The sequence below is a fragment of the Varanus komodoensis genome, unplaced genomic scaffold (genome assembly GCF_004798865.1).
Source record: "Varanus komodoensis strain SLA01 unplaced genomic scaffold, ASM479886v1 scaffold7_1, whole genome shotgun sequence".
In the NCBI taxonomy this organism is placed as follows: Eukaryota; Metazoa; Chordata; class Lepidosauria; order Squamata; family Varanidae; genus Varanus; species Varanus komodoensis.
Window position 1 is genome coordinate 8,777,433 of NW_025336479.1, and position 14,306 is coordinate 8,791,738.

Genomic DNA, 14,306 nt, shown 5'->3' on the forward strand with positions numbered 1-14,306 from the left:
ACGACGGTGCCAGGTGGACCTCTCTGGGGAGCGCATTCCATAGATGGGGCGCCACTGCAGAGAAAGCCCTCCTCCGGGTACTCACCCTCCTAGTATCATTCACGGAGGGTTCCCGGAGAAGGGCATCCGTTGCTGATCTCAAGGGGCGGGAGGGCATATATGGACGCAAGCGTTCCTTTAGATATCCAGGTCCCAAGCCGTTTAGGGCTTTATAGGTCATAACCAACACCTTGAATTGGGCCCGGACTTCAATCGGGAGCCAGTGGAGTTGATGGAGAACTGGGGTTATTTGAGAACAACGCCCAGTCCCCTTCAGCAGCCTAGCAGCTCTATTCTGCACCAATTGAAGTATCCGGACCAAGGGTAGCCCCACGCAGAGCGCATTACAGAAATCTAATCGGGAAGTTACCAGCGCGTGTGTCACTCTATCTCTAATTTCAAATCATAAAAATCATTGTCTTACACCTTTTCCCAATCTGTGGTCTTCTAAATATTTTTTAGGAATCAGTTTCCAACAATTCCTGACCATGATGGTAACTGAAGCCCAAAATATCTAGGGATGTACCAAATTGGGGAAGGGTGCTGTAGGCATTCTTGAAATTCAAAAGCACTGACCAAAGGCTTAGGGGTGATTTTATTGGTATTGGTTTTTATTCGCATTTCCCCCCAAGACATAGGGAGAAAGGCAGAGGGAAAAAATGGAATAAACATGATACTGACACATGATTCTGATGGACCAGTTTGGAAAACAAAGCACTCTAAGATTATGCATGGTGTGGAAAATGTGAATAGGAAGATATTCTCTCTCTCTCTTTCTTTCTCTCTCTCTCTCTCTCTCTCTCTCTCTCTCTCTTTCTCTTTCATAATACTAGAATCCAGGGTCATGACAACAATTGCTAGGAGATTCAGGGATAAAAAGGGCTTCACACAGCTCATAGCCACACTATGGAATTCACTTCCACAAGATGTAGTGATAGCCACCAGTTTGGTGGCTTTAGAATGGGATTGGACAAATTTACGGCAGAGAAGGACTATCAAGTACTGTTAGTCCTGGTTGGCTATATGCCTCCATTATCAGAACTGGCGTGCCTATGTACTTCAGTTGCTGGGAACATTGGTGGAAGGGTGCTATTGCACCCATGTCTGGTCTGCAGGTTCCTGTGGGCAGCTGGTTGGCTACTACTTGAGCAGAATGCTGGACTAGAAGGATCCTTGGTCAATCCAGCATGGCTCTTATGTTCTTAACATGAGAAATACATCTTCAGTCATATTCTACCTGTTCCGTACATGCCTCTTGGGAAAGATATAAGAATTGGGAAAAATAATATTGGCATTATCCCAAAAACAAAATGCCAGGTTAAACTCAGTCCCAAAGGATGGGATTATGGCTTTATTCAAGATGAGGATATGGTCCTCTCTGCATTTTACTCCTGGCCTTCAAAACAGAAAAGAGAAGGAAAGTAGCATTTCACATTTTTAATTAATTTTACCTTCCGTCATCCTGGCCTCCCAGTGAAACTAGGTAAAGGTCATTTGGCGAGAATGCAAGATTTTCAATTTTACCCTTGTGAAGTGACAGCCGAGCTAACATCTCCCTTTTCTTGTAATTCCATAAAATGATATCAGCCTAGGACACAGAAAAAGAAAGATCAGCATAACAGCACTTTGGTCTGCTGTTTGTGATGTGAAAGATGTTCAGAACAAGCAGTTTAAAGAGGTCATAAACAAGTCCTCCTTACAATCCATTAGCACAGGCTTCCTTTGAATCAGCGACACTCAGCATCTCTAAGACACAGAGCTGCTTGAATCAGTTCCTCAAGTGGGAGAACTTACACAAACAAGGCCCATTTCAGAGTCAAATGGCAGCCTCAAGCACAAATCACCCAAGGCAAACGAGCTAAAATATGAAGAGCCTGATGTTATTAAAGCAACACAGAACTACTGGCCGCCTGTCTAGGTGTGCACATAGTAATTAAGTATTGCTGACTTCCGTATAAGGAAATACAAAAACCTCTGAGTGATATGCTTGGAACAGCTTGCACACTATGCTGTAAAGTAGTTCAGAAATATAGCATTCATGCCACCTAGTCCCTTTCTGTTTTAAATCAGTGTTGCTGTATTCAACACTTACGCTTTCTCTCCAGTCCACACTTTAAAGTGAATATTTGAATGTTTAACTTTATCCTAGACTATCTTAATTCGTGCTTGACAATTAAAATTTCAGCCGGAAATCCAACATTAGGCTAACTGATCCTATCAATTATCTTGATGTAGGCAAATACAACAGGGCAGCTCACAGGTATTATTCATAGGTGTGTTATCACAGGACCCAAATCCACACAATATTTCAGGGTCCTTCTTTCTCTAGGTCTCTACTGCATCTACTGGAATCAATTTTTTAAAGGGTCTTTATCCACCTTGAAGCCCATGAATGTGATCTGACCAGAAGCCACATAGGATCCACTTGGAGAAACTGTGACACAGGAGACATTGTTGGTGTGACCATGTAAAAAATCTTGAGAATGAGTATTTATGCCTTGAATGATGACTGTACAGCCCAAAGGGTAGATGAGGTGCTCCCGATCTGGGTGGCAGATTAGGCCACAGTGAACATGCCCTTCAAATAAAAGGAGGATGGGAAAGAGAAATGTCAGATGTGCAATCAAGGAAAGACTATGTGGCACTCTGGGTTACAGAGAGTAGCATTGTGGAGAGGGAAGTTTCTTAGGGCACAATCCTATGCAAGTTTAGACAGAAAAAAGGGGGCTTGCTGGGGGTTGTAGGCCTTTCTTCTGCTTAAATCTGCATAAGTGCCTTTAGATACTTTCGTTTCCCAAATGACAGGTGGTCACCAAACCCTCTAAGTATAGGAAATTCATTTATGCTGTTCCTCATTGCTCAGCTTACTGACTCTACTGTACTTCCTGGTTTGATCTGCATTTTGCAATCCACAAGTGTTTATTATCCCTGTCACTCAGATTCTCTCCAAATTGCTTATTCCACTTTTTTTTTCTATGCATACATTAGAGAATATGTTGAACTTAATATTTAGCTGAACCGGATTAAAATTATTTACATTAAAATTAATTAAAATATTGATTTAAGGCAGAACATTGTGCTCAGGCCTTTTTTGATCCAAACAGATTTGCTCCCAGTCCACTCTACCTATTGGAAGAGATATGGGAGATAGAAGGATTCAGTTCTCAGTTGCATTAAACACTGAACCTGATTTTTTCTCCCTTTTAACTGTAAGTCAATTGAAGCATCTGGGAGAATGTCAAGAGAACTCCATTGAATGGAGACACTAAAACCTTCTCCTCCAAGCCTGGGTATCTTCTAAATCAAAAGTCACAAGTGCTTCTGACTTAGTCTTAAGTTTTTATGTTCTCATTAGATCTTTCAACATGCAAGTACCCACTTTCCAGAAGAGACATCCAGTCCCGGATACAGATTTCCCATGGTTGCCTTCCATGGAAACTCCAGCAGTTACCAGAGAGCTTCAGAAAGGACCAGCAAGTGATAGGGGAGGCTGTTCTGAATGTCTTGTCCTAACAGAAGACTTAGAGAGAAGCCTTCAGAGAGCCTGTGATTTACTAGCCTGACAACCATATCCCTCCAAATCAAACCAAACAACTGCTGGTCTCTCCAAATTCTCCAAATCAGTTCAATGGATACTATATCATACCACCCCCAGACTTAATGGCTCCACTGGACTTTAAACAGGGTTCACCAAGGTTAGGCTCTGGGACATCATGAATATATTTATTTGTCTGTCTGTCTGATTTATAGCCTGTCTTTGCTTTGGCATACTCAAGACAACTGACAAAAATTGCCACTTCACAAAACAATTACAGTCAGTCAGTGTAAAATCATAGTAAATCATCAATCAGACTCATCATTCGAGAAATCATTCTTGACTGAAATCGAGAGGTGGCTTTGACCTCTCCTCTGAGTCAGTTTAAGCATGAAAGTTCTGCACTGGTAGCAGAGGCAGCAGGAGCGAAGGAAGCTGGAAGGTTGGTTTACACTATTTCGAAGGGAAGCACCCGTCCTTTCTACGGCATCGTTTGAACTCGCAGCTCAATGGCAGAAGATATGAACCACGAAGAAGGTGCTCCAGGGCAAGGACAGAGTTCATTCGTTTTACACTGCACAACTATAAACGGCTTTCTTCAGCTAGCGTTAGGTCCCAAGGCGTGTCTTGCAAGGCACCTCGAACCCAGGGAGGATCTTTCTTTCTTTCTTTTCCAGTGAGTAACGACTCTCCGGGCTGCCGTCACCGTTACTAGCCCCCACACACAGACCCAAACGCCCGGCACCGCCCGCCTGCTCCCTCCACTCCCAGTACCATTGAAGCCGATTATCGCATCCAGGTGCAGGCCAGCCAAGGCGTCTCCATCTGTGCCCCCCACAAGCTCGCTCTCCTCAGCCGGCAAAGCAGCCATAGCGCCCCACACTTAGCACCTCGCAAGCCGGCTGTGTACGTCCGTTGCTAAGGAGACCGCGCAGGCGCACCGCAGGCTCTTCCCCTCCCTCTTCGCTAACTGCGCGTGCGTACTAACGCCACCTGGAGCCCGGCGGGTGTGGCTTGGGCGCTCTGTATGTGCTTCGGCTGCCCCAGCTCATGAAGGGTATGTAAGTCCGCTGAACTGGCAGTGGTGTCTTAGGGTAGATATCAGAGGGACAGCTTTAATCAGTCTTCCCCACCCTGCTGCTCTCCGTAGGGGTTAGACTACGACTTCAGTCATGCCCAACGGAGGGCACTAGAACAGCCTTTTAAGTATCCCGACCTGTTTCTGATCTGCGTGCATACGCAGGTTTCTCCTGCACACAGGAAAATATAGTGGGAACTTTTGAATGATGTACGTGCTACATCCCTTCCAAGCAGACCTGACGCAGGCATATAGAGGCGTTCATCTAAGGATGGGGGGGGCGCCCTTCCAATATTGTTGGACTACGATTTCTATTGTCCTTAGCCGGCAAAACCAGTAGTGAAGGATCTTAGAAGTCTTAGATTGAGACATCTGGAGGGCTATAAGTCGGCCATCGTTGGTCTACAAAAGGGGTGGGGGAAAAGCAGGGAACTGGACTGAATGGCCTTCAGTGCCACCTGCAGTCCAACAACAGAGCCAGTGTGGTGTAGTGGTTAAGAGCGTGAGACAGGAACTCAGGCGATCTGGGTTCTAGTCCCTGCTCAGCTGTGGAGCCAGCCGGCTGACTGGGCAGCCACAGACTCAAAGCCCAGCCTACCTCACAGGGTAGTTGCAGGGATAAGATTGAGAGCAGGGGGAAGAGAATGATGTAAGCCACGTTGCATTATTTAAAAAAAGAAAAAACTGGGATAGAAAACTTATAGAATTAATAAAGTAACCAGCCAGTTATGAAAGACAGTAACAGTGAAAAACATCCTCAGGAAACATTAGTTTTAAAAAACGCTATTTACATCATTTTGAAAGGTTGTCATGGTTACTCTTTTTAAAATGCCACAAAATAAGCATATATTCAGGTGCTCCTGAGTGCATATGCATGGTCTGAATTACGGGACAGATTTTTCTATTCCCTAACTATTCTGTATGTCTGGGCAGTACAGTAACATCTGTTGACCTGGGAAGCACCCAGAGATACAGCAGTGCTCAGTCATGCTCCATATCACCTTCCCAAAACAAAAGTCTCTAATGCATGGCCATAAAAAGATGTTGATCAGCTCTGCACAAAGGGAGACTTACAGTACAATAGCCTCTTTGAGTTCAGTGCAACTTATTCCAAAATAAGTCTGTATAATTCTGTAGTACATTCCCTCTCCTGCTAAACTAAGATTTGAAGATTTAGGAATCTAATGTCCACCCTCCAAGGCAGAAGCCATTGGTCCATTCAGTCCATTGACAAATATTTTTGAGATGTTGCATAAATGAACAAAGCTGATAATGAGCTTCTGTTTCTGTTGCAGCTTGTCTTTCAAGGACCCCCCCCCCCCCCCGCTGGGTCTGCTGCTTCTCCTAAGGCAGCCTTCCAGATGCTTTGAATTCCCACACTTAGCAACCTGAACCAGTATGTCCAGTGGTGACAAATTGTCAAATGCTATCCTAAAGGTATAAAAGCAACAAAGAGTGTGGCATGCCTTCCTCCACTGGTCAAAAAAGGCTTAGGAGGGATGGCTTATTTCCAAGAAGTTGCTACCCCATAGATTCCCAGGTTGGAGGGACTGCCTCCAGACTATGTAGCTCTGCTATCTTTTCCTCCTTAAGGGATTTTTTTCTTGGAAAGAAAATAAAAGAAGTGGTGGAAAATACAGTGTTACATGAACGTTACACGAGGAATTCAGTATCTTCCAGATCCCTGTTAAATTCCATGAATAAAGCAGGGGGATTGCATAGTAACAACCTCATCTGAAAGCACCCCAGGTTTTCATTTTCATAGGTGCCAGGCCTCTTAAGATCCCATAGACATCAGCACACCAGTCAGCATTATCCAGTATTTATTGTGGTAGTGGAAGGAGAGCAAGAAAGAGCAATGAGAACATATTAGAATGCCATGGATCATGGGAACCTCAATCCTGAAGTCCTATAAACTAAATTGGGCAACTGCCTGTTGGGGATTACATGAGTGGAGCTGGCTGGAGCCAGGGATCAGATTAGATGGCCTGGGAGACCCCTTCTGACTTGCTTTTCCCCTGTGTTTCCTATGTTTCTAAATCCTAATTAGAATCAGGCCCCAAACTGTCCTGTCCTGGAAAAGCTCTCATGTTAGCTAACCCATGTAGCAGAACACCTAACTCACTGAATTTCTGGGTTGGGAAAACACTCCAATGCCAAACAACTCAAGAACCCCTGTTCCCCTCTGGCTGTAGCTAGGAGCACTGAGATTATGTCTGCTTCTTAGGCTTGCCATACCAATCAAGCTGCAAATGGACAAAACTATTCAAGCTGTTGCTTTCTCCATATTTTAGGATTCTGTTGAAAGAGTAATGCCAGAATAAAATATTTATAGAAACTGCTAACAAATTCACCCAGGGCGTCACTAAGGGGAGGCTCAAACGTGGCAAGGCTCTTAGCTGGACTTGGTGGTTCATTGACAAGAGTACATTTTGGGCACTTTTTCCTTTCACACAGAGCAAAGCCATCATTTTAATAAACTAAAATATCTTGAGTAACCTGTTTCCCTTCGTTTTCTCTCTTCCACTTGACTTGTCTTTCTTCCTCCCAGCTACAGTGGGAAAGAGAATCCTGCTTTTGATCGGGGCTGTCCTACTTTCAGGCAAACTGCCACTTTCTGCTTTTCCTAAGGTAGGACAGGCAGCCAATTATGCTATCTTTGGCCATGGCTGGTGTGTGTGCCCTACTTTTATGAGGCATTGGTACCTGTTCCAGTGAAAGGAACACATTCTCATCAGGGTTCTCTATGTGCTTTGTGGAGATTGAACAGGCTATATCTTCCCTGGATGTGCCTTTGAAGCCTTGTTAATGAGTTGATGTGTTGCTCTATTCATGGAGCTTAGAGAACGCCTTAGAGAAACTCCTTAAGTACCAGTCACTGTTTCTCTGGTTTTGCTCCCTTGTATGCAAAATATGAACAAGGAACCATTCTCTTTGCAGCAGAGCGAGTTGTTTTGAAGTGCAGTGGACATAAGCAAAGCTTTTGCTTTTGTGCATGGTTTGTTTGTCAGAATGGATACATATCTTGAAAAAAAGAAAGAAAGAGCACCAAGAACCAGCACCTAATGGTAACTGAAGGATATAGGCTGTCAGAATTGCTGGCAAAATATAAGCTCTAGCAGGGTATTCAGTACATGCTTTATATTTGATGTAGGATGCTGTGTTTTTTTTCCTGTCCTCTATGAAGCTGTTCCTTTAGGAAGCAGCTACTTTCACATCAGTGCAGCACTGTTGATTTTTTACATGCACAAAGAAGACAATAAATTAAAAGGCTAGGTTTTTAAGCCAATTTCAACTTTCCCTGCTCAGACATCCAGAGTTTTGTATCATTTTATATTGTGTCTATGGCAGGTTCATGTTGTGATACAACTGTGTATTATGTTGGTGATGGTCATATGGGGAATTCTGAATCAGAGATCAGTGTCTAATCATCCCAAACCTCAACACATGCGGTACTGCTTAGCATCGTTCACAGTGAACTTTTCAATCAGAAGAAAGGGAAGAGTCCTGCATAGCTTAGAACGGACTAATTTGAGGATTTGTTCTAACTTCTGCAGGGTGGCAGGACCAGCCTCAAGCGCTAGCATGGTAGTTCACCTGTTGAGAGCCATAGGCCAGGAGCCCACCACTGACCTAGCAACCCTTGGCCTTGCACATCTTCCTTTCCTTTGCGTTTGCTTTTTTACTTGCCCTTTCTAGGGTTTTGTTAGTCTGAGCAGCGATAAGGAAAAAGAGCAGCAACCTCCACTTTTGTGCCGTTAAGGCCCAGAGGAAGGAAACAAGCAAAGAGGGTGTGGTGACAGTGGCAAGGAAGTGAACCTACTTAGGGTAGGGATTCTCTTGAAGCTCTTGCCCAAGATCTCCCCAAAATCTGGAGCTGACATTATCCGGCTTCTTTAACTGTCCCAGTTGTTTCTCCAGTCTTGTTGAGCTCATTTCAAGCTCAATTACATATTTACATCCTAACACTGATTGTGCTCTAAAATGGTTAGGGTTGCCATAATGATTTAACAAAGAAACTTGAAGCTGCGTTTCTATGAGCAGGGATTTGAATATGCATTTCCCATTCGCCCAGTGCAATGTTCGGGCTAGGATACCACACCATAAAGAGCAGTGTGTTTAAGCTCAAGCACAGGCAGGGATGCTACAAGTTGGCTTCCACTTTTAAAGTTCTGCTGCCTCTTCTAGATGATTTCATAAAAAAAAACTTTACTGCTCATCAACAGTTCTTGAGCTTTAGGATATGCTTCCCTCCTTTGGGGGATTGAAATGTCACCTTTGAGGCATTGTCTGTTATACAGGAGATACTATATTTAGGTCCAGGATATGCACAGTTGACCTATGTAGACTTGCTCCCCAAGTAGAAGAATTTGACAGTTACCACCTTAGATGACAGGCTGCCTTTCTTCAGCTCATATGATCCCTGAATTTTATACATGCCAATTTCTTAGGCTAACATGGGGAAATGGGGATGTCTGCAAGAATAGAAACTACTGTACCTGTCTTTTCCAGGAAGCTTCCTTCACTTCTAATCCTGTACAAAGTGTTAAACCACAAGATTTGTAAAATGTTTGTTGACCAAATGTGCACTACCTTTGTTTTAGAGGCAGTTTTCCTGTCAAAACCAGTTATGGGGAACATCGGCAGGGAGGTGCTGTTGCCCTCATGTCCTGCCTGTAGGCTTTGCATGTGTACTTTCTTGGCCACTGTGGGAAAGAAGGCTGGATTAGACAGACCTTTGTTCTAATCTAGCGTTATGGCTCTTGTTATGTTCTTATTAGCATACTGAAGAAGTAGAAGATGAAGGTGGCTGCATCTTTCTGTCTGTTGCACAGGCCCTTGGATTTATGCTAAGACAGGTTTGATGCAGACCTTTAATAGGTCTACTGAATAAAGGGAGGAAAACCCGTTTACTTACCACCTGCTGGATAGAGCACTCTTCAGTATAACAGTCTTGTGGACTTTTCTGTCATTCATTTGGGGCATCCACAAGAGGGTCAGGATGCCAATTCTGCTGCTAGTCAGTGATCTTGAAGTAGTTAATCTGTCCCCTAGAGAATGTACCACAACCCACCAGCTCCTAGCCATTAATTAAATAGTTTTGGAACTCTATTCCTGTTGAATATTCAGTACTATCCTACTATGTTCCTTTTTATATATTGTAAGCCACCTAGGACGGCCTCAACAGTTATAGGTGGCCTATAAATACACGTATAAATAAATATAAATAAATAAATAAATAATTCAGAACTAGATAATTTTATTTTTAAAGTATTTGGGGTGCATCCGGGCAATGTTAGGATGTTTTTTTCTTCAGAAACATACTAACTCAACAGATCTTGTGGCTGATGCAGGTAGTTGAAAGATCCATATAAACAGTTTAGGGAACAATTAGACAACATTAGAGCAGCCATAGGATATTTTGGGTTCCTGGATCTGGGGCTGGAGTCGGCATCATAGCTCACAGTCCCTGCCCATTGCCACCAATATGGAAAGTGCCATGCCAGCTGTCTCACCAAGTTGGAGGATGCAATCTTGGAGAGGGGAAGGGGTGGGGTATCCTGGTAAGTGGGAAGGGGGAGAGATGAGAGAGGCCAAGATCTGAGCTATGGTGATGCCTCTCCAATCTTCTTCCTTCCCCCTCTGATACACTTCAGCTAGACAAGCAAACAAGCCCATCTAGAGAAATAGGTTGGATGAGGGGACAGGGAGGTGAACATTGCCTCAGCTGCTGCTCATGCTCTGCACAGAGTGACCATAAGCCTCTGTGCTTACCGGCTTCTGGGAATTGTGATAGGATTGCACTCTTAGTCCAGGAATGTACAGTAGCATCAGGTGACATCACAGGCCCTTCAGGGTGCAACCTTCATTGCTCATAAGCCTCCAAACTTGAAGGTTTATGAGCGTCCTTTGCAGAGCAGAGTGGGGGACACAGCAGTAGCAGTTTCCTTCTCCTTGCTTCTTCTGCTCTGATGGCTAGTTTCAGCTGTCTAGTTGGGACACTTCAGATGGGAAGGCGGCCCCAGTCTCTTCCCCTCTCTGCCTCTAGAACACAGCTCTTTGAGGTACACTTTTCTTACCATGGACAAGTCTGGGATTCAGTTCTTTATGTGCCAAGTGCAGTACACGAGGATCCAAGCATGTGTCCAAGGCACCAAGATTGGAACCCTGTTTCTGGCCTTGTTTGGTTTTAAACAGGATGCATTCAAGTCATCCAATAATGTACAGCCTTCCCTAACCAAATACATTTATTACTAGGTAGCACATTTTGTATAAGTTTAAAGATTTGAAAGGAATTATATTAGATAAGATTCTCCATTGTTGTTGTTGCTACTCTTATAAACAAAATTGATTTGCTTCATTTATGTAAGATTTGGATAGTTAGTTAAGTTCAAAATTTTAAAATGGTTTAAGTTACAGTCTCCTAGTAGAGCAGTCCCCAACTCTTTTGGCACCAGGGACCGGTTTCATGGAGGACAATTTTTCCACCGACCCAGGAGGGGAGGGGATGATTTCGGGATGATTCAAGAGCTTTACATTCATTGTGCACTTCATTTCTATTATTATTACATTGTAATATATAATGAAATAATTATACAACTCACCATAATCCAGGATCAGCGGGCGCCTCCCTCCAACATGCAGCCCAGCCCTTACCTGCTTCCCGATTCCCTCGCCGCTTGCACGTGCCCTCCCCAGCTTCTCCATGCCACTTGCTGCCCAGCATCGCTGCTGCCGTCGCCACCCCTCCCTCCTCCTTTTGGAACCCAAAACCCAAAAGGACCCGAATGATCATCTGTATTTGCAGCCGCTCCCCAGCAGTGATGCTAGTGCTGGGAAGAGGCTGCAAATACAGAGGAAGCTTTGCTCACTCGCCTGCCTCTCACCTCCTGCTGCGTGGCCCAGTTCCTAACAAGCAACGGACTGGTATCGGTCCATGGTCCAGGGCTGAGACCCCTATCCTAGTAGATGCAGGAAGTAGTTACAACACACACACCAATCTTCCATAATATCTTAAATGTGACTTCTTTCTTTTGGGTGCCAATGTATTATTTTTACCTATCAGTCTTATTTTACCTATCAGTATTTCTACAACATTCTTCTACCCTGCAGTTTTGGCTCTTAGTTCTGGTATATCCCTGTAAGAGATATTGCTTATCACTGTTCTTTCATATATGTTTATCCCAAATCTGTTTCTTTCTCTCTGGTTAACCATTGTGCTAGGTTTCCCTCCCAAATCACTTATGATGGAACATCTGTATTTTTGTTTGCCATTTGATCACAATCTCCCATTTGTAAAATATACTGTATATGGTCTTACTTATGACCTGTTCCTTATTTTCATTCTATATTGCCATAGCCTTTGAGAGAATGTCATCTTGGGGTATATTGATCAATTTTCTGTTGAGTACATAGAAAAAAAGCACAAGAAAAAGAGCTACAATTAGGAAAACAGATATAGACGCGGAACATATCTTCCAGAAGAGTAGCAATATGTGTCTCATGAAGAAAAACTCAAGTATAGTAGCAGTTTAAAGACTAGCTGAATTTCTATGGAATAAACTTTTGTGGACTAGAGTCCACTTCATCAAATGCATGACGTGTTATCTTCATTCTTTATCTTGTCATCCCAAGAAGCACCATCTATCCATTAAGACTCTTGAATCCATTCAGTGTCATGTTTCTCAATGCTATCAACATATTTTGCGCTTTAACTTTACTGGCGATGTGTGTGGTGCTACAGTGCTTTGAATACCAATGATGTTTGCTGGTGTCTGGTGGCAACCGTTCTACCATTCCCTTTGCTGTAAATATACATCTTTGATGACAATGAGAACAACACTGCAGCAATGTTTATTCATCAGAGCAGACAGGAATGATACCGAAATGGGAAATGATTGGCAGCCCTGAAAGCTAAATACAATTTTATATTCTTTCATCTTTAGAAGAGATGAATTGGAAAGGCACGCTTCTGTGTTCTTATCCCTAATGTAAAAGCATTCAGTCTTTCAGAGGAAAGTCCCATTATTTCTGTCTTTTCTTTCCCTCCTTTTATAGGGCAGTTCCTTTAGTGACATTTCCATATATATCTCCCTCTCTCCAGCAGGACGCCCAGAGGGTCTGTAGAAGTGGAAAAAGCACTTCATCTTGAGAGGAGCCCAGTTGCCAGATGTCTCTTGCTATTCTCTTGAAGGGGTATGGTGGCTCCAGGGTATTCTACAATCCTGTTTTGACCACAGGGACAAGCTGCTTGTCTGCCTGAGTCTTTAGCACAGATGCAGAACTACACAGGTGTGCAGAAAAAGTGCTAGTGAATGTAATAGTAATGTTGCATCTAATACTCCAGTGCCATATTTTAAAAGACATGCAGAAATGAATGGCCAAGAAAACAATCGTAGCAACTTTCTTTGCTGGCAAAAACCACCACACTCACAAGCCATTAGCACAATTACATTCTCATAGCATATGATGATTTTAAAGATAGTTGTTCTGCTCAATAGGATTCTGACTTGTGGGGCTAGAAAGGAAGATGCAGACTGAAAAGCACTGTAATGAACTTATATACAAGGACCAGCTACAGTTGGGATGAGGATTCTGCAAAGTTTGTAAGATAACCCAAAAATAACAACCATCAAGAATTAAATAAAGCAACTGCCAAACATTAGATCAGCCTTCCCAACTTGGCACCATCCAGGTGTGCTGGAATGCAATTTCCATTATCTTCAGCCAGTTATGGAGGTTAGGAGTCATGGTTACAACTGGAAGGCTGTATTTGATGCTGGATTTGTTTTAAGTAATATATGAAGACTTCACTCTTCTTGATGGTCTTTAGACATTACCCTTCCCTTGTTGTATAGGGTAACAAAAATAAAAACTGACAAGGTTGTATTCTAGCATATTATATGAAATGAATTCATATGTTCCTCTTGTGGAAACTTTCTTAAAAAATCAGGATCTGTCATCTGATAGCTTTTCTATTTTAATGTTATTGATCATAACAGCATTAAAATACTATGTATCTCAAAAGGTTAAAAAGATGGATAAATACATCATACATGTGCAAATAAAGTATTAGGATATTTGTTTTTCATTGCTTTATAAATACACTCAATTTCTTTAGTTTTATAAGAGAACTATTATAATACATGTGTTTTTCTAGAAAAGATAGCATCTGTATCTGACCACAATCAGATACAGAAAGAATTCTTGGTATTTCCTCTGGGGTGATATATTCTGACCTACAACTCCCATCATCCCTCACCTTTGGCTATGTTGTCATAGGACTAATAATGGGCATTGTAGGCCAAAACATCTGGAGAAACACAAGTTGCCCAATCTTGGTCTAATTGAAGCAAACATGCATGCGACTGATGAAAAGTCCGTATCTTTTCCCAAAGTGAAGCCTTTCAAACATCCAAATACAATAGTCACAGGGTTAAATGGTACATCACACTGTCTAATATTTTTATTATCCCCCAAAGAAGATTATATGAATAGGCTAAATCCCCAAGATAATTTAAAGATTTTTTCCTGATGCTTGATGTTTCCAGTTGTCGGTCAAAATTTACTGTTTTTCATTTCACTGCAGTTGTCACATGTTCTGTGGAGAGGAGTCACAGTCGGAAATATTTAATGATATGGGGGGAACTGTGA

At 42.8% G+C, this 14,306-nt stretch overlaps 1 protein-coding gene across 1 annotated transcript in view; it reads right to left on the reverse strand.

The window, feature by feature from the left end:
• Positions 1 to 4,470, reverse strand: part of CFAP52 (cilia and flagella associated protein 52) — a 29,130-nt gene extending 24,660 nt beyond the window's left edge. The window contains exons 1-3 of the mRNA XM_044453865.1: positions 4,349 to 4,470; positions 2,418 to 2,617; positions 1,491 to 1,627 (exon numbers count right to left, since the gene is read on the reverse strand). Coding sequence (XP_044309800.1) covers positions 1,491 to 1,627; positions 2,418 to 2,617; positions 4,349 to 4,445 — 434 coding nt within the window. The 5' untranslated portion in view covers positions 4,446 to 4,470. The remainder of the gene's footprint in view (positions 1 to 1,490; positions 1,628 to 2,417; positions 2,618 to 4,348) is intronic.
• Positions 4,471 to 14,306: the final 9,836 nt, after the last annotated feature.